At 35.2% G+C, this 20,379-nt stretch overlaps 1 protein-coding gene across 6 annotated transcripts in view; it reads left to right on the top strand.

Annotated features, from left to right (window-relative positions):
* The window catches only part of LOC115209094 (thyroid receptor-interacting protein 11), a 149,490-nt gene that overhangs the window by 42,450 nt on the left and 86,661 nt on the right, over positions 1-20,379 (top strand). For all 6 annotated transcript variants that reach the window (XM_036501182.1, XM_036501186.1, XM_036501187.1 and 3 more), the window contains exons 2-4: positions 8,038-8,114; positions 12,804-12,871; positions 19,519-19,623. In XM_036501182.1, the coding sequence (XP_036357075.1) occupies positions 8,038-8,114; positions 12,804-12,871; positions 19,519-19,623 (250 nt within the window). The remainder of the gene's footprint in view (positions 1-8,037; positions 8,115-12,803; positions 12,872-19,518; positions 19,624-20,379) is intronic.

Genomic DNA, 20,379 nt, shown 5'->3' with positions numbered 1-20,379 from the left:
GATCTCATTACCTTCATGCACTCAGGACAGCAAATCCATTTCAAGAAGACAAAGTTCCTGTGAGCGATGAAAAGTGGAACGCTATTGGGAGGTGACGGACATTTTAATGTCGTGTGAAAGAAAGAAATTTGTGAATCTAGTCGAGTTAACAGTTCCTCATGAAGATAATATGAATGCTGCTCGGGCTTGAAAGATTGACCATTATGTAAACCTCCTCGTGGAATGTGAAGACACAGGCTGGAAAGCGGAGTATTTACCAATCAAAGTTGGATGTAGAGGGTTTGTTGGACACAGTGTAAGACAACTATTGTTATTGTTAGGCCTAACTCATTGTAAAGTAAATACCACCATGTCTGATATCCCAACTACAGTGGAAAAGGCTAGCCACTGGATTTGGTTAAAAAGAGGCGATGGCTAGAAGAATATTGAGCTATATTTAATAACCAGTTGATCTAGCAAACGGGGCCTCATATTAGTGAAGCAGGGCCAGTGCGCATTGATGCTGTCAAGAAGTAGGCCCCAAAATCACGCACATTCTCTCCTGATGACCCCCATACACTTGCTAGCTTCCGGTATGCAGAATTCTCGACTGGTAGCACTTGCATGTGCAAGTTGATAGCAAAAAATCTTTTAATAATAATAATCTTTTCTATTATAAGCACAAGGCCTGAAATTTTGTGAGAGAGACATAGTTAATTGCCTCAACCCCAGCACTCAACTGGGGTTAATGTTAGCACATCTTACAAAATGCTTAGCAGCATTATGCTTAACAGCATTTTGTCTGTCTTCATGTTCTGAGTTCAAATTCTGCTGAGGTCAGCTTTGCCTTTCACCTTTTTGGGGTTTATAAAATAAGTAATCACCTCTCTCCACTCAAAACTGTTGACCCTGTGCCAAAGTTTGAGATTAATAATAATAATAATGATAATAATAATAATAATAATGGTGATGGTCGTTCCTGTTGATTTCAGAGTATGAGTATTTGAAGGAAAGGATTTTAAAAAGGCAGTGAGGTGGGGGGAATAAAAAAAAAAAAAGAAGCTTCCTTTATTTGTGATGGATACGGGAATGTAGTTTAAGTGCAGGTATAGCTTTTGCTATGGTATCATAATGGGGACAATGATTTTGATTTTGTTTGGGATTGAACAAATGTGCCTGTTGATTGCAAGATATAATAATAATCACATGGAACAATTCAAATGAAATTTGCTTATCATTAGCAATGGTGCAAGGCCAAAAATAGAATTTTTGATACATTTGTACCATATTCTTGACAATAAGGTTTGTTAATCCTTGTCCAGGTTCTTCTTCATCTGCAGCTGAGATATGTAAAAACAAATTTTTCATCTTTCTTTGCCAGAATATGAAGGAGATGGTGGTAGTATTTCATGTTAAATAAATTACTCTTTGATTGAAACACTTGAAATAGATTGAAGAGAAATTCTTCTCCTTATTTCAACAGTTTATCTTTTAAACTAAAAAGTCATTTATGATTTATCTTTCAATTTATCACTTGATTCAGTGAGTTGTTTTTAATGTCATCCCCCCCACCACCACACACAATATTTAGTTGTTTCAGAATAGTCTAAAACATTAACATTCAGCTGACATTTGAAATAATCTTGCAGTTTTTGTTTCTCCATTTATATCCTTCTGCATCTGTGGTGTTTTAGAGATTCTACCTCTTAATGCTAGTTTGCTTTTGTTGTATTCTCTAACATTTTCATAACCTGCGATTCTACTGGTATGTCTAGCATGTCATATCAGTCAGGTATACTGATAAAAGCAGATATATTTGAGTATCTGTCCCAGGAAAATTTGCCTGTGAAAAAATATGAGTTCATAATTGATGAGCAGAAATATAAACACTTTATAGCCTAAACCAACTCAATAGTCAACAAATAAATTGGAAGTGTCATCCTTTTGGGCTTGTGAGGTGGCCAACACTTAACATCGCTTGGCAGAGGTGGTGGAAAAGATTAGGTTAATTTGGTTTGGGAAATTGTAGTGAAAGATAAATTATTGTACTACTTTTACACCCTTGCAAAGACATTCTCAATAACATAGTCTTTCCAGCTGAAATTAGGTTCCATGGAAATTTACACATCTAACTCCAATTATGTAGATGAGATATTGCGTAAGTGATGAATGTTTTGTTAGTTTGCAGTATTGGGCTTAAATCCTCTCACCGGCAAAACTTAAGAGTGATTAGTGGTACTATTTCATTGGAAAGATGCCCTTTAAAAGCAGAACACCTTGTAAAACACTGGGATAAAGACTGAACTTTTGCAGCAGCTTCTCATAGTGATAACAGATTATTCCATCCTGATATGGAAAGATTACTGTATGTGTTTGTATGGTCACTTTAATTGGTTTTGTTTGTTGTTGTGCTTATAAAATGTTGAAACAAGCTATTTGATTTGTCACTGAGTTGTGTTTGAAACAAAATTCACATTTCTGCTAAGACTCTTGTAAGGCACTCTAAGAAGGGATATCAAAGGGAAAAGTTGCTTGTGGCAGATTAGTATCTTATCAAGAGAAAGATTTGTTTTTTGTCACTTTAAACTAGAGCTGAGCACTAAGCCTTACGAATTCATGGGAGCATTTAACTCACCTAAACTTTTAATTGCAAGAGTAATTTAAACAATTTATTAATTTTACTTCAATACTTTGAGTGTTACTTCAGATATTAGTGATTGTTTGTTGTTTTAAATTGAATCTTTTTTGTATATTTCACTGTAGTTTTTGCTGTAATTAAAATGTCCCCATGTCAGCTTTGATAAAACAGACTTATGATCAAAAAGTATTCCAGACATGCCCATCCCATTTCTGTTTTAGATGGTAGACTGTGTTTTGAGTGATATTTAGCTGTTATTTCTAGTGGCTTCCTTGACCATGAAGGAGTTCACTTGTGTAGTAGAGGAAGTCAAAAATGAGAAGTGTATAGAAGCTGCAGCTGTAATTGGCCCATTTACATTAGATGTACAGATGAGACACATCAGGCTATGTATAATCATCTCCAGAGCTAAAGTAGATGCACATTTAGAGATTTAAACTATAGCGTATATAACATATGAGAATGTTTATGTATCAAGAGATTGTATGTTTGTAAATAATTTCAAGTGACTTTAAATAATAGTTATAGTTTTATATCACAGTTGTAATCTTTTGGACTGTGATGTTCTGCTCTTTTGAAAACGATAGTATATAAACAAAGTATTCAGATGACTACACAACTGACTTTCCTGAATCATACATCTGGAAAATATTAATAAAGCTGCTAACTGTAATGATGTCTTTTTACACACAGTAAAAAGGTACAGACAACTGAATTGACTTATTCTATTAACTCTTATGTGTGCATTAGTGGTTCAGCAAAAAAGAAACTGATAGAGTAAATACCAGGCTTAGAAAAAAGTTATGTCCTGGGGTCGATTTGTTTGACTGAACCTTTCAAGGTGGTGCCTCAGTGTGTCTGCAGTCTAATGACAGAAACAAGTAAAGGATAAACGATACAGAATTTTACTTTTATGTGTTTTCAAACATCAACAGTTATCTTAGATGCTATAATAGTATGCCATAATGTTAAATTATATAATAAAATTAACTTTAAGTTAGTTAATTTGAATTCACTTATTCAAATGAACTAATTTGAATAACTGATTAGTTGAAGATTGAACATTTTTTAAAAATTTGAACAAGCAGCTCTAAGTATTATATGATGTCACTCCTTTCAGATTGTAAAGTAAGATATAATCATGATGAATGGATTAGTTTGGGTGTTATTTAAGTCATTAGAAAGAAAGCTAGACAGACATGATTTTACCTTTGTAAATCTTTAAATATTCAGAAATTGACATCAGCTTTCAGTGCTATTGAAGAATAATTGGCTATTTTCTTTATAAATTTACATTTCAGTGCTTAAAGTAAATTTTTAGTTGTGTAAGAAATGATTGACCTGATGAAATACATTTGTCTATTTTGAACAAACCTATCAAATTAAAAGGAAGTAGAAGTTCAAAATATGTGCTTTTGTTTTCTGTTTTTGTCCCACAAGTGTTTTATTTACAACTCAATAGTTTATATAATTAGTATATGAAATTAGTAAATTTGTAAATATTAACTAGCATTCTTGTAGCAGCCTATCTGTTTAATGTAAATTTTCTGTTAATGTAATGAGAAAATATATTAGACAAGTCACTTGTGTTGTATATTTGGTGGTTCTGTTAATTCTATAACTATTTATAAATAATTGCATATTTTAAACCAACGGTTGTATAATGATAGTTATATTGGTTATTTAAAACACATGAATTATATTTTCAATTATGCATGTCAAAAGCTATGTTGCTAAAAAGTTAATTTCATAGTCAGTGTTATTTTTAGCTGTATCAAAGTTTGTTAACATGTAGTCTGAGGTCATAAACAATGTTGAAGTGAGGTTAGTTAAAATCAGATTTGGAAAACAACCTTTAATGTTGCCATCAAGTTGGTATCATATATCAACAGCATCCAATTCTTGCAATTGAGATCTCAAAAATTCTTGTATCTCAACTCTGCAATGGTTACAAATTACATTTCAAAGCACAGCTAGTTCAAAATCAGGTGTTTTTTGTGTACATGTGGTTAAGTGTGTTTAAGAATACAATTTCTGCCTACATTATACAGCATATCAAAAACTTTATTGATGCTTGAAAATACAGAAGAGATGGTCCACTTACTCTCATTCTCATTGTTTTGTGTTAAACTGAGAACAGCTCTTGTAGCATTTTTCCTGAAGTGTGTTTACTTCATATAGTGTTCATAGAGTATTATTTTACTCTAAGCTATTTACTTTAGTTTACTCTTACACATTCCTATCTAGAGTTAAGGACGGTTTAACTTATATGTCCATACATTAGATTAAACTTATGTATCTATACATTGTCTAACATTTTAAGGCTGTCATTTGTTTCTTCCATTGCAATGAGGAAGCTCACTTCTAGTTTTTACTATGTTTTCTTTTAGTACAACAATTAGGTATCATCAACACAGTTGTTTGTTAAAGTGATTTTGAGAGTGTGTGTTGTTGCTGAGGAAGTACATTTTCAGAGTACATGGGTTAATGTGCTAATGAAATAAACAAGGGTGCGTGCACATGCATACATATGCGCACACATACACACACAGTCATCAACTTCCATTTTCACTATCTTAGAAGATGACCATAGATTATTGGCAGTGCATTTCTTCTGTCTGTAATTCATATTCTGTAAACCTGCAGAACAAGCCATTAAATTTCTATAGAGAAGTTGTACTTTATACCATTTTATCTTTTTGGTTTTTGATAAATATGCATATCTTTATAGCAGCATATCACTTGGATATTGTATCATATTCAGTAGGATGTGCTTTGAGAGAGATGACTGCTATTTCTAATTGTTTAACCAACCACATTGATACTCCATTGATACTCTGGTTGAGTGAGACTAAAAGGTCCATGTGTCTCACATTTAAAAATAAGTACAAACAGTAATATTTCTAAACATTAGCACAAGGCCATAACTTTTGGGAGGAAGAAATGACTACTACTTATATCATCAATCCCAGAAGTTTGAACTTAAATTTAAAGGGTTGAAGTTAAACATTTTTCTAGTGATCTTCCAGTTCTGCAAACAATTGTTTTCAGTATAATATTTAAATAGCAATGTCTATGATTTGGATTTATCACTGACTTTGTTGTTAAATTTGATTCTTACTTTAACACTTAATTAGAATAATGGGACTTTTGTTTGCAGAAAACTTCAACAATGTATGGTATTTTATATTTTTTTTATTACATTCTTTCATTGGTAGAAAATCTGAAATAAAAATTTTATAAATAATTTATCAAAAGCTACTTTCTTCATCATCATCATCATTGTTTAACGTCCGTTTTCCACGCTGGCATGGGTTGGATGGCTTGACTGGTGTCTGGGAAGCCGGCTGCACCAGGCTCTAGTCTGATCTGAGAGTATAGTGGGTGCTTTTTACATGCCACCAGCACAGGGGCCAGAGGAGGCTGGCAATGACCACGATTAATTGGTGCCATTTAGGTGTCACTGACATGGAAGCCAGTCAAGGTGGCACTGGCATCGGCCACATTCGGACGGTGCTTTTTACGTGCCACCGGCATGGGGATCACAGCTACAATTTCCGCTTGATTTTGATGTACTTGACGCAATAGGTTTCCTCAAGCACGGCATGTCACCCTACGATCCAAGGTACATTTTAAGTGGGCTGGTTATGCGACACTGGTGTATGTTACAGCTGTGAACTCACTTTATTTGATGGGTCTTCTCAGTCACAGCATATCTCTAGAGGTCTTGGTCTTTTGTCATTGCCTCTCTGAGGTCCAACATTTGAAGGTCATGCTTCACCACCTCATCCCATGTCTTTCTAGGTCTCCCTCTATTAATAATTCATGCATTGTATAGTGTTACTGATTTTTCACTTAACATTAATATTTCTCATTTGCATTCTTATCTTCATGTGGAATATAAAAATAAAGTTCTGTTTCCTTCATATAAGACTGTGAATCTGGTGAATTGAGGGTTTGGAGGTAGTTAACATCTCATGGCCTTGAATGTGGCCCATGCAAATTCAAAAACACAAGCTTTTTGATAACCTAGCAATTCTAATACTGATAACTAGCATAGACATAAGACACATTTAGAGGAAGGTGCAACCCTAATGCTTGACTGTTACTTCGTCAACAGCAGAAGGAGGACAGGTAAAGGTGATTCCAGCAGGATATGAACTCAGAACATAAACAACTAAATAACACAATGTAATTTGTTCGATACTTTGCTGATTCTGCCATTCACCATCCTAACTGCTGCTGCTGAATCCTTTCCACTGTAGGTACAAGGGCTGGAATTTTGGGTTGAGGAAGGGACTTGTTGATTATACCAAACCCAGTGCTTGACTGGTACTTACTTAATAGATCCTGAAAGGATGAAAGATAAAGTTGACTTCAGTAACATTTAGACTCAGAACATAAACACAGATGAAATACCACTAAGCATTTTGCCCAGCATGCTAACAATTGTGCCAGTTCACTACCTAAATAATAATAAAGTAGCACATTATTTACATTTTACAGATATTTGTCCTCATCTTGTTTGTTGTTAACATGTTTCGGCTGATATACCCTCCAGCCTTCGTCAGGTGTCTTGGGAAAATTTCGAACCTGGGTTCTCATTCCTAAGGTATTTTTCGATGTTATTATTATTATTATTTAGGTCACTGCCTGGAATCGAACTTGGAATCTTGGGGTTTAGTAGTCCACACTCTTAACCCCAAGATTCTGAGTTCGATTCCAGGCAGTCACCTGAAAAATAATAATAATAACAATAACAACAACAACAACATCATCATCATCGAAAAATACCTTAGGAATGAGAACCCAGGCTCGAAATTTCCCCAAGACACCTGATGAAGGCTGGAGGGTATATCAACTGAAACGTGTTAACAATAAACAAGATGAGGACAAATAGCCGTCAAATGTAAATAATGTACATAATTCCACATCTCTTAAATATAGAACTGAATAAAATAGCAATTATAGTTTAATAGAAGTAAGTTCCTAGAGAACAGAATCCAAAATGTTTATGTTTTTGGTAGAACCCATTTACCTTCATATTTGCTATAGTTTCATCATTTATCCCCTGCATGGATGTCAGCTCATGTGCCTATGTAAGAAATCAATATCTTACTGAGACATCTTGGTTTATTACAATGATCTGTATCTGGTTTTAAACAGTTTTAGTCAGACATACATATTTATCTTCTGTTTTTCAAACAGTTAAATGCTTTACTTCGTTTCTTAAGTATATTCCTCTGAAACAATGCTTTCAAATTATCATTATTGTGTTCTTTTTTTATGCAATAACTTTCATTAGAATTTCTTCAGCTGTATGCATCGATTAATTCTCTTGTTATTAGTCATTTTTTATTAATTTTAATATGTTATTCTGTCATTATATTATAATTCTTGTATTTTTCTTTTAATTACAGTGAAAATCAGTCAGACAAGATGAGAGAAGGGGAATGTCTAGACTTGGAGGACTCTCCTGAGCAGGTCTCCCTAACAGGTAAATATAATATATTTTCATTTGCTGTTGTAATTGTATGTGTGTATATTTTTTTAGGGAGAGAGAGAGAGAGAGAGAGAGAGAGAGAGAGAGAGAGAGAGAGAGAGTTAATATCCTTTATTTAAATTGCTTCAGTCCAAAAGTAGTTTAGATTTTGAAATGATGTCACTAATTTGAAATGATGTCACTAAGCTGGAATTTGAAAACAAAGTTTCACTTTTTTTATGAAATCATCCATGTTATCTAATACTGGGGCACTAATTTCAAATCTGCTCTTAGAATTTGTGCATCACGCCAAGTTTTTTTCAGAAATACATTTTCAAGTTTTAACTAAATAATGCATATTAAATGCACATTTAACAGAAGTTGTAGTTATATGAAATATACTTCAAAATATTTCATATTTTGAAATTTCATGTAAAAGCTTATCTACTGAAAAAGTGTAATAGAAAAAGTTGGGTCAGTCTGACTAGTTTCTATTCTTCTTAGAACTTCATCTGAGAAAAAAAATACCACCTGCTTTCTGTCCATTGAGAAATTAATTGATCTTAGTTTTTATAGTGTGTGTACAAGCTTGAACACAGCTAGGCTAGTGTATTTAATTTACATAACAGTGCATGCACTATCTCTATGGATAATTAATTAATAATACCCTATATAGCATCCTTGGACAAGATGTACCTTTTTCGACAAACATATAATGTTAGCCTCACTTTGTGAAGTTAACTTTATGTTTATATGTTTGTCATAGGCTAAAATTGTATTTTACATTATTTTCAAATTATCCAAAAATTTTTGTGTAATTTATTATTAGTGAATAAAGCACATTGTCAACATATGCAATTTTAAGCAAATTACAGACAAATTTAGCTGTGTTCAAGTTCATGTATGCTATAAATGACTGTAAATTACTAATATCTCTGTGGACAGAAGATGTGTGTTCTTTTTCATTTCATGGAACAAAAAAACCTGTTTACCTTTCACTGTGAGACTAAAAGTTTAGTGGAAGAATATGGTGAAAGTCACCCTCAAGGCTAAGCAATTTGCCACTAAATATTAAGTTTTGTTATAAAAAATATTTCATATTAAATAAGCTGTCTCAATTACAGTTTGTTTGTTTTTATTATTCTCTTTCTCTTTCCATGAGAGAGAGAGAGAGAGAGAAAAGTGTGTCTGTGGATAGAAGATAACTTTTATCTTACTGTAATAAAAACAACTATTTAACTAATACCGCTTAGCCACAGTTGTGTGACAGAAGACAACTGTTATAAGTACTGATTCTGCAGACTGGCCAATGATTCAGGAAAAAAATGCAGGTGCAAACTTAATTTAGTTATTATCAAGCCTGGTTTTAAAAGCTACATTTATAATATTGGGATTAGCCTGTTGCAGTATGGTTAATTTTCTTCCTTTTTTTTTTTTTTTAATTTCTCTCTGGTTTCTTTCGTGATGGTTTGGCAGTATCTGTTTTTCTTATTTCAAAATTTCTAAGTATTCAAGTTATAAATTTGGTTTATTTAGGGTTACATTCACTAATAGGCAAGTTAGTATTAACATACTAGGACAGGAAGGATTTTAAAAAGTTAACTAGAAATAATTATGCAGTATGGAAAACATGATAGTAGTCAATGACTATTATTATTTTAATTTTTCTAACTTGTGTTGATCTTATTCTAACCTCATTAACAATTTAATGCATAGAATTTGAAAAAGTTAGCTAGAAATAGATGTCCAGTGAGGTGCAGGAACAGTAATGATTACTAATTTTATTATAAAATTAGTAATCATTACTGTTCCTGCACCTCACTGGACATGGGGATATATATTTTCATCACATATAAATCAACGATAGGGTTAGATATAGGATACATTGAGTTTCAGAAGATTTTATTGCTAATGTACACAGCAATAGATCTCATCCTCTCTAAATCAGACTGGAATTTATTTTATTTTTTAATGACCATATCATTAAAAAATAAAATAAATTCCAGTCTGATTTAGAGAGGATGAGATCTATTGCTGTGTACATTAGCAATAAAATCTTCTGAAACTCAATGTATCCTATATCTAACCCTATCGTTGATTTATATGTGATGAAAATATATATCCCCATTTGCCTTTACAGTAGAGTAATATTACCTGTAGGTAAAAATTCCACTTATTTTTGCAGTTTGCAGTCTTGCTATATTTGTGTAAAGGTCTATTTCTAGAACCTGAAAAATAATTAATCCTTCAAGAAATATTGTCTAGTGTTATTAGTACTTTCAAACAGGTTACCCTTACTAATAAACATTGTTTTTATCATTTAAATGTAGTACACACTGTGTGTTTTACCTTGCTACTTGCAGAGTGTATAAGGGCCCATATTGAGTTCTGTTTTTTGATCTCTATTTTGTAAGAGGAGAACTTACTCTGGAGATGCAAATGATTTATTCAAAGATGGGAAGAATGTTTGTCAATGTTTGTTATTAGAAGCACACACATACTTTAGTTTGTCAGGTGGCAGTAGTAGCTGGTTGTATAAGTTTTTCTCTCTGGAATGCAACTGCTCAGTGTTACTATTTAACCTGCTATGTATATTGGGGCTTCATGTTGAAAATAACTTCAGTGAGATGCTTTTACATGGCATGATCCCCACAGAGAGAAACAAAAAAATGGAATAAAAATAACACTTTCTAATTTGATTATTGTAGATGTTTTCATGTAATTTGTGTGAGTAATTTAGCAATCTTGTCTGTTCACTTTTAATGTAGGAGGTATTTTTTATTCTAATAAAATCTTTAAAGCATGATTTACATTGCAAAACAAATTTTACTTCCTTCATCATAATAATATGATGTGATGCTATATGGTGTGATTTCAAGATTAGTGCAGAATTTATAAGTAGAAATATATTCATTTCTCATAAATTAAACATTAACATTTGCTGTTGCCATTATTTTGATGTATGCTTTTCTGTTTTACATCACAATTTTCAAGAGGATTTTTATCTGCCACCATTCTTGCTTGAATTTTCTTCATCACAATCTCTTTATGCCAGTCTTTCCATTCTCACTTAAATTGGGCAGGGCTTAATGATGACGATGATTTCACATCACTTATCATTTCACTGAGCTTCAGTCTCTTGAGGTTGGCCTTCACCACTTCTTCCCATGTCTTCTTCAGTCTTCCTCTTCAGCAGGTTCTTCAACTGTTGTCCTTCATATGCATCATATGGCCACATCTGCACAATTTCTGCTCTTGCTCATTACATCTGATTCCACTTGCAGCCAATTTTTCTCTTAGCTTATTTGTGCTTAATTATTTGTGCACACTAACATTACGCATTCAATGGAACACGCTTGCCTCAATTCTTTCCAGCTTTTGTATATCTACATTTTATACTTTTGTTTTACTACCATGGCCACATCCTTAACATCCTTAGGCCACATAGTTTGTGGTCTACATCATATCTAGTAGTGAAATTATCAATTAGATATGGTATTAGTACTATGAGTTTGAGTTACAATCTACTACAAGTATTTCATGTATTTGAGCATTATTATTAAAATCATCTGAGTCTTTTCTTCTTAGTTCACCTTGTTCTCAGAATTAGGTACCAGTTCATCAGGAAATTTTGTTTGAAATAGGCTCCTGTTCAAGAAAATACTTTCCTTCTAAGCACAACCGCTTAAAGGCTTTATATAGTTGAATGGACTTTTACATTTTCAAGTGTTATTCTGGTTAACAGCTTGTAACATTTTAAAACCATTTCCCACCATCCATTCTTATCATGTATGTCATGTGAAACCTATATTTGACTAGAACTAGTTGAGACATCACTAGAGAGAATGCTTCAATAATACAGTTTCAAGGAGAAAGTTTGGGAAAGAACATTTAGTGTGGGATCTAAATACATATGGTGTGAGTTGTAGAAAGAGGAAAGGTAAATGTATTCAGTTAACTTAGATGGCTACATTGGCTAGTTTAGAGAAAAGAACATTGTAGTTTCATTAACCCCCCCCCCCCCCCCCCGCCATAAAAATGGAATAAAATCTAATTCCTGCTAAAGGAAGATTCTATTCTGTTATTGGAAGGATTCTTTATGAGATGTTTGTTCTCATGTTTGCATTTTGACACCGACTCATATTAATGTTGAATATCTCAGAAAAGGCTACAATGAGTTGCAGTACTTCTCAACTATGAGCATCTTAATGACGATGTAAAATGTTGCAGTTTCAATTATTAACAAGCTTTCTAGTACTAAAATAATGAAATAGAATTTCTTTTGTTTCTTTTCAGAAAAGTCTACATTGTCTGTGCTTTCTCTTAAATGTGTTTTCTCTGAGCACAATATAATTTTTCTCAATGCCATTTTTGGATAATATTTTCAATCGATACACTAGTGCATTTGTGAGACCGATAAATTGACATGTTATGTTGCTGCATTGCATTCTAGCAATGGGTTTGAATTGTTCCTAAGTCTAATTGATTTAAGCTATCTACTGATTTTACTTTTTGCTTTTGTTTGTAATTAAATGAAGTATACACACACACTCATGCACACATGCACAAAATATGCAATCTTAAAAAATTGTGCAATATTTATTTCCTGTAATTTGTATCTATTGTTTCTCAAAGCATGCTTGTGTGAGGTACACAACCACCACAAAAACTTTTATGCATCTATTTATTTCTTGGTTATTTCAGTCAATTCCCCCAATGTCAGTGGTCACCTTACCCCTATGCGAACGAACACTATGAAAGAGTGTGAACAGGTAAGTAACATGATTTTTTTTTTACCTTTGTTTAACCTACAGTTAATGCTCTCATCATTATTTAGTTCTGAAGAAGAAGGGTTGGATTCATAGTCCTTTTAGGCTAGTGAAGCTTGAGTGATAAATGTTCAGTGTCTGTAAAATGAATGAGAAGGAGTTACAGAGGATTTTGTTTCTGGAGAGGGAAGATTGGTGAGTGTTTGGTGGTGGTAGTGTAAATGAAACAAGGTGAGTATTTTGGATGGGGGTAGTATCTAGCTTATAAGTTCAGGGGAGGACACAGTAATTCATTGGCATAATGGTTGTAATGTTTTTGGTGAACGAAGATTTTCTTATCAGTCAGATGGCCATTTTTTAAATGCAGTCTGTGGTGTTTGTGTAGCAGCAGAACTGCCCCAGATATATAAAGCAGCATTCTAATGTAGGCCACACTCATGTCTTGTGCAGGGTCAGCAACTGTTTAGAACTAAAGTATTTTCAGTCCTCAATGGAAAGCCTAGCCTTTGTTGTTGATTGCAGTTGGAATATTATTTCTATTGATCAAAGTGAGCTCTGTTGAGATAAGCTCCTGCTCTTAGCTTACAGAACTAACCAAATCAATAGAATTACAGCAAATTTTACATATAGATTGTGTATTTGAATGAAAGACAGTGGAGGGGAAAATGGTTCAAGAGAATTAGAGAGAGAGGGGAAAGAAAAGAAAGTAATAGAAAGAGTGTGAATGTTAAAGAAAGAGATTCATCTAAAATATATTTATATTAAGCTACAGAGGAAGTTTTATTTTCGCTATCTTGTTAAGTGATTAGAGAAAGCAGCTATTAGAATCAGTTACTATGACAGGATTTTGTTAGTGTGTATATATACATCAGGCAAATTCTGTTGATTGTTCTCTTCAAAATATAGCTTCTGCCTATATATAATTTAGGTTAAATGTCCAGTCAGATTCCTACTTCCATTTTCTGAAGTGAGAATGTTAGAGTAAACCTGTGATCTGGTTTTTCACTTCATTTCATTTGCATTGCTAATGAACCCTGTACAGTCTTATTTCACCTCTGGGGCTTTATTATAGGAATCTGGGATTTGCCTATAAAACTGGCAACCATTTGAGATAAGCTCACAGTGTGCTCATCTGTGACCTACTTTCAAGCTGGTACAATTTTTCTTTTATTTATATCACTAATGCCTTTGGGTTAAAGTATAAGTTTCACAGTTTCCTATTTTGCTTTCTGTAGATCAATCTCGTTTATATAAAATTATTATGAAAACCAACATCGTTATTATTATTATTATTATGTACTATTCATCTGCTGCCTCTATAGCCAATTAAAGAAGTTCTTGTTGTTATTATCATCCTCTGTCTAGACTCCTTGTAGCAAGTAATAGAAATTGTCATTGCTGCTGACATCATTGTTGTTGTTGTTAGAGTGGTGCATAGCAGAATTGATGGAGCATTGTCAAGATCAGTGTATTCTGACCCTTCACGAACTCAATAAATACCCGTCATGTACTGTTAGTCATTTAAGTCAACTACACCCTCCTCTGGTTGACTCCCCCTTAGGCTGAAGTTAGAAATCAATATTCCACATTTATGAAGTGGATAAAATTCTATACCTTTTTAAGCTGTGCTTATCGTATAGGGAGGTTATAAGAGATGCTATAATGCTATTATCCATAGGTTGGTTCTCTTTGTGTTTAACTGTGTGACATGCAGTGATGCAAAAGAATTATGTATTACTTACTGGAAGCCTAATGAGAACCTAAGGTAAGAATGGACTTTGGAAGTTGGGACTGGCTCAGTGAAAGAAACAATTATGCAAACATGTTGTATCAGATCTCTTATTTAAACAGACATTTCCAGCTCCCCTTACAGTCTTTCAAGCCACCCACCCACTTCTATTCATCTTTTATCTTGAGAGCCACCTGGGTACCTCATCACCACTAACTATCTCTTTGCAGCTCCTACTTATCATTTCTCTCCCTCTCCTATTAAATGTGAGTAGCCATGCAGATTTTCTACAAGAACCTGCACTGATCCCTTCTTTTCTCATACATTAACCCCTTGTCTTCTAGTATAAAGTCAGCACCCACATCCCTTGGGGTCCTTAGTCTCGCAAGCTGCATGGTGACCTCAAAAGTGTTGGTGACTCCAGAAAGCACCTAGTATATGCTGTAAAGTGGTTGGTATTAGGGAAGGCATCCAACCATGTGAACCATGCTAAAACAGACACTGGAACATGATGCAGTCCTTGAACCCATATCTTGTCTGACCATCCAACTCATGCAAACATGGAACATGGATGTTTCAATGATGATGGACATCATTGTCATTGTCCACTTTTTATTCCTTTAGCTTTCTATTACTTTGTCATATAAACCCAGCAATGTTTATTTCAGAGGTCTTAACTGTTTTATCTTTTATGAAATTATTCATTAGTATCCTTAGTCCCAATGACAACAATGACGATGGCCATTTTTTATTCTTTTGGCTTTGTAGATATAAGCACAGCAATATTTTAGCAGTCGATGAAATTGCTCATCAGTTTCTTTACTTAGTCCCAGGTTTGGTACAAATTATTATGTTTTACTTCTGTAACCATATAGTCATCTATTATCTGTTGAATTCCAATAATAAAACATTCATTAGTTCATAGTATTTTGTACAACAGCAGGCATTAACGAGTTTCGAAGGTAAACACTCCCCCCCCCCACCACCACCAAAAAAATGTATCCTGGAATATTATCCCTTAGTTTTAGTTTTCCATTATATATATATATATATATATATATATATATATATATCATCCGAACGTGGCCGTAGTCAGTACCGCTTGTGGTACCAGTGCCGGTGGCACACAAGAATCCATCCGAACGTGGCCGTAGTCAGTACCGCTTGTGGTACCAGTGCCGGTGGCACACAAGAATCCATCCGAACGTGGCCGTAGTCAGTACCGCATCACTGGCCATCGTGCTGTGGGCACATAACAAACACCATCCGGTCGTGTCCGTTCGCCAGCCTCATCTAGCACCAGTGTCGGTGGCACATAAAAACACCTTCCGAAGACCCGGCAAGACTAGTCAGGCCATAAACCATGGCCCCTACCTGGGACGTAGTCAGTCCACCTGTGCATACCTTCCTCCTTGTGATACTTGTGAAGGCCTGTTGAGGCAAGTGAAAATCAAAATCAAATCAAAACAAATCAAAATAGATGAACATCAATGGAATCTTCCTTCTTGTGACACTTGTGAAGACCTGTTGAGGCAAGTGAAAATCAAATCAAATCAAAACAAATCAAAATAGATGAACATCAATGGAATCTGTATCTTTGTGGTACCAGTGCCGGTGGCACACACTTTGTGGTACCAGTGCCGGTGGCACACATGAGAACCATCCGAACGTGGCCGTAGCCAGTTCCGCATCGACCGGCCTCCGTGCTGTGGGCACGTAACAAACACCATCCGATCATGGCCGTTCGCCAGCCTCATCTGGCACCTGTGTCGGTGGCACATAAAAACACCTTCCGAAGACCCGGCAAGACTAGTCAGTCCACCTGTGCATACCTTCCTTCTTGTGACACTTGTGAAGACCGGTTGAGGCAAGTGAAAATCAAATCAAATCAAATCAAATCAAAATAGACAAAATAGATGAAATCAATGGAATTTGTATCTTGTGGTACCAGTGCCTGTGGCACACAAGAAATCCATCAGTGCCGTAGTCAGTGCGGTGGGCACATGACAAACACCATCCGATCGTGGCCGTTCGCCAGCCTCATCTAGCACCTGTGTCGGTGGCACATAAAAACACCATCCGAAGACCCGGCAAGACTAGTCAGGCCATAACCCATGGCCCCTACCTGGGACGTAGTCAGTCCACCTGTGCATACCTTCCTTCTTGTGACACTTGTGAAGACCTGTTGAGGCAAGTGAAAATCAAATCAAAACAAATCAAAATAGATGAACATCAATGGAATTTGTATCTTTGTGGCACGTGGCACATAAGAAAACCATCCGAACGTGGCCGTAGCCAGTACCGCATCGACTGGCCTCCGTGCTGTGGGCACGTAACAAGCACCATCCGATCGTGGCCGTTTGCCAGCCTCATAAAAACACCATCCGAGCGTGGCCGTCTGCCAGCCTCGTCTGGCACCTGTGTCGGTGGCACATAAAAACACCATCCGAGCGTGGCCGTCTGCCAGCCTCGTCTGGCACCTGTGTCGGTGGCACATAAAAACACCATCCGAGCGTGGCCGTCTGCCAGCCTCGTCTGGCACCTGTGTCGGTGGCACATAAAAAACACCATCCGAGCGTGGCCGTTTGCCAGCCTCGTCTGGCACCTGTGTCGGTGGCACATAAAATCACCCACTACACTCTCGGAGTGGTTGGCGTTAGGAAGGGCATCCAGCTGTAGAAACACTGCCAGATCTGACTGGACTGGTGCAGCTTTCGGGCTCCCCAGACCCCAGTTGAACCGTCCAACCCATGCTAGCATGGAAAGCGGATGTTAATTGATGATGATGATGATATATATATATATAAAATACACAATACATAGTTTCTGTGGAATAATTAATAAAGAGGGATGATGTTTGCTTGTTCATTCACTGAACTACATAAATTCAAGGATATGAATACTTTGTTATTGTCAGTCATGTTTCAGTGCAATAATAGCCTCTTAATTATTAAAACTCATGTACATCTGTGAATCATAGTTTGAGAAGGTTGTTTTACAGTAGTCTAGTTCCGGATACTCTATTTTGCCATGCCTAAATGTCATTGGGATGAACTTATGTTTTGTATTTAATCTGTCTGTTTTTTCTCTTTCTCTTTTTTATATATTCACTGATTATTTTATTTAATTTCTATTTTTCGTAACAACAAAATATATTTCTTAAAATATAAAATTCTTCACTTTTAGATAATAACTGGAATAATTTGTTATTAATGTTGTTGCTGGCTAAATTGTCTTTCTCAGTATATATTATAAAGGGTTTTGAGAGTTGCTAGCATTACATGAACAACTTACTGGCCATTGTGTCATTGGTTCATATTCTCTTGTTGTTATACCCTCAGCATCACATAATTCACTTTGCAAATAACTCTCATAATTTCATACTGTAAAAAAGTAATGTTTCCTGAGCTTGAAGTGCTGAGTTCACAATAAAAAAGTATATATGATGGACAAACATTCTTTCAAGTAAGAGAGAAATCTCTCAAAAAATCTTGTTCTAAAATAAATAAAACTAAATGCCATATTCTGGTAATGGTTGGGAATAAAGAGAAAATGTTTGGTCTTAGTAAGGAATTCATTGACAGTGGTAAAGATCAGTTTTTGATTTGAAATATATTAATTATTGTTACTGTTCATCAGATAAATTGCTTCATTTAATGAATTTTTGCAGTTTTCTGATACCAGTGTATATCCTAGTTCTATATATTCTCAAAAGCCTCAACAGTACAAGATATGAAACAGCAAAGGTTTGCATTGCATGAGGTGAAAGTAGCAATTACTAATAACAGTACACTATCAATGAAGACAGAACCTTAACAGGTTGGAGACAAGAACCACCCAAGGTTAACCAAGTAAACCCTACAAAATCAAGAGGGGGTGCTCTTCCCAGCTGTATTCCACAGCTTACAAGTGCATACTGCAAGTAAACTCATTCACATGGTCATATTTGCCACTCTCACCCACCTTTCAACAAATTTGCTGGAGAAGAGCACTTAGATCTCCACCCTCGATTTCATTTGTTTTCAATCCTTTAAAGTAATTTTTTGACACATAACTTCTTTCACTACAACCACTTGATAGAAGGAAACTGTTTGCCCTTTCCAACCATAGGATGGTGGTAAGATGATCTAGACAATGGTCTCAGCTAATGGCTAGATTCATCCTGCACATGACAACAACTTTTTTGACATATCTACACAAGTGAGCAGTGTTAAGACACCGAACAAGTACATGCAGAACAGTTTAGTTGCTCTCCATGCATCCCTTGCAGACCATCTGACAGCACTTCTTTGCCTATAAAATTGACAATGGCTCCTTCTCATGTGGTGGTGATGGTGTCACAGTTCGTTTTGATGTTACTCAGCAGTTTGTTATTGTTAATGTGGCTGTTTGATAGGCTGTTATGATTACTGCTATTCGTTTTCTCCTCAGTATTGATTGTTAATGACAGGAGTTGTAGTGGATACATTGCTGATAGGGTGAAGGGGAAGTCTTCTTCATTGAAAGTCTTGAAGGAGAGGCGTTTGATGGCTGCCTCCTCTCCATTAATCGCATCACTTCTCACTTTTTCTTTTGTTGGTGAGCTACTAAATATACCACTATCACATCTGTAGTTTTTTGTTTTCTTTAAACTTTTTCGAAAAGTATGACCAACCTTCTATGGAGAGGGTCATACCTTTGAAAAATGCCTTGCATTTTTCATTGCTCCACCATTAATAAAAATAGCAGAATGAAAATTGATATCAGAGAACCTGAAAGGTCGAGGGCATTTTTTGCTTTTCTCACCTAATTTGTGAAAGGTTAACAACACACACTTAAGAAACTGATGATGTATCAAAAGTGATCAACTATTGTATGTTTGGTTTTTAGTTTTATATTTTTTTTCTCTCAATATTATTTTCAATCTTTGTTATATTTTCAGTTGATAGAAGAATTGAGAAAAGAAAACTTTAGCCTGAAATTAAGAATATATTTCCTTGAAGATCGGTGCAGACAAAAATTTGGCAGTGATGATACTTTTAAAATGGTAAATTAACTCTGTTTTCTTCCTCTCTTATCTATTTACTGTTTGAGTTGAAGAGAGCAAAATGGCAAGATCACTAATTTTGGATTACAAATATCATTTATTGACTGTTATTCATCTTCCTTCACTCTCTCTGTGTACTCATTGTATTGGGTGCATTGGAATGATTTATTAACTCTGAGCACAGAGTTCAGTTGCTATTCTGGACTGGGAGTCAGCAGTAAGAAATCACAATATATTTTCTAGTAAAATAAAATAAGATTACTATGACTTTTAATGTGTGTATAATATATTTGATCATATAAAAGCATGAGAAAGTTACAACAAAAATATTATTTTAAATGTCTCCATTAAATATTATGTTCTAGAACAGAGGTTCCCAAACTTTTTGCCCCTGTCACTCCCCCCCACTCATGGCCATATAATACCCTCAGTGCTGCCCTATTTTTATGTATAAATACATATTTTATATTTTACTAATTTATATATGCTATGAATCATTTGATATTTAATATCATCATCATCATCATCATCATCGTTTAACGTCCGCTTTCCATGCTAGCATGGGTTGGACGGTTCAACTGGGGAGCCCGAAGGCTGCACCAGGCCAGTCAGATCTGGCAGTGTTTCTACAGCTGGATGCCCTTCCTAACACCAACCACTCCAAGAGTGTAGTGGGTGATTTTATGTACCACCGACACAGGTGCCAGACGAGGCTGGCGAATGGCCACGCTCGGATGGTGTTTTTTTATGTGCCAC

This window comes from Octopus sinensis, linkage group LG3 (genome assembly GCF_006345805.1).
Source record: "Octopus sinensis linkage group LG3, ASM634580v1, whole genome shotgun sequence".
Classification (NCBI taxonomy): domain Eukaryota; kingdom Metazoa; phylum Mollusca; class Cephalopoda; order Octopoda; family Octopodidae; genus Octopus; species Octopus sinensis.
This window is presented reverse-complemented; position numbering and strand designations above follow the sequence as displayed.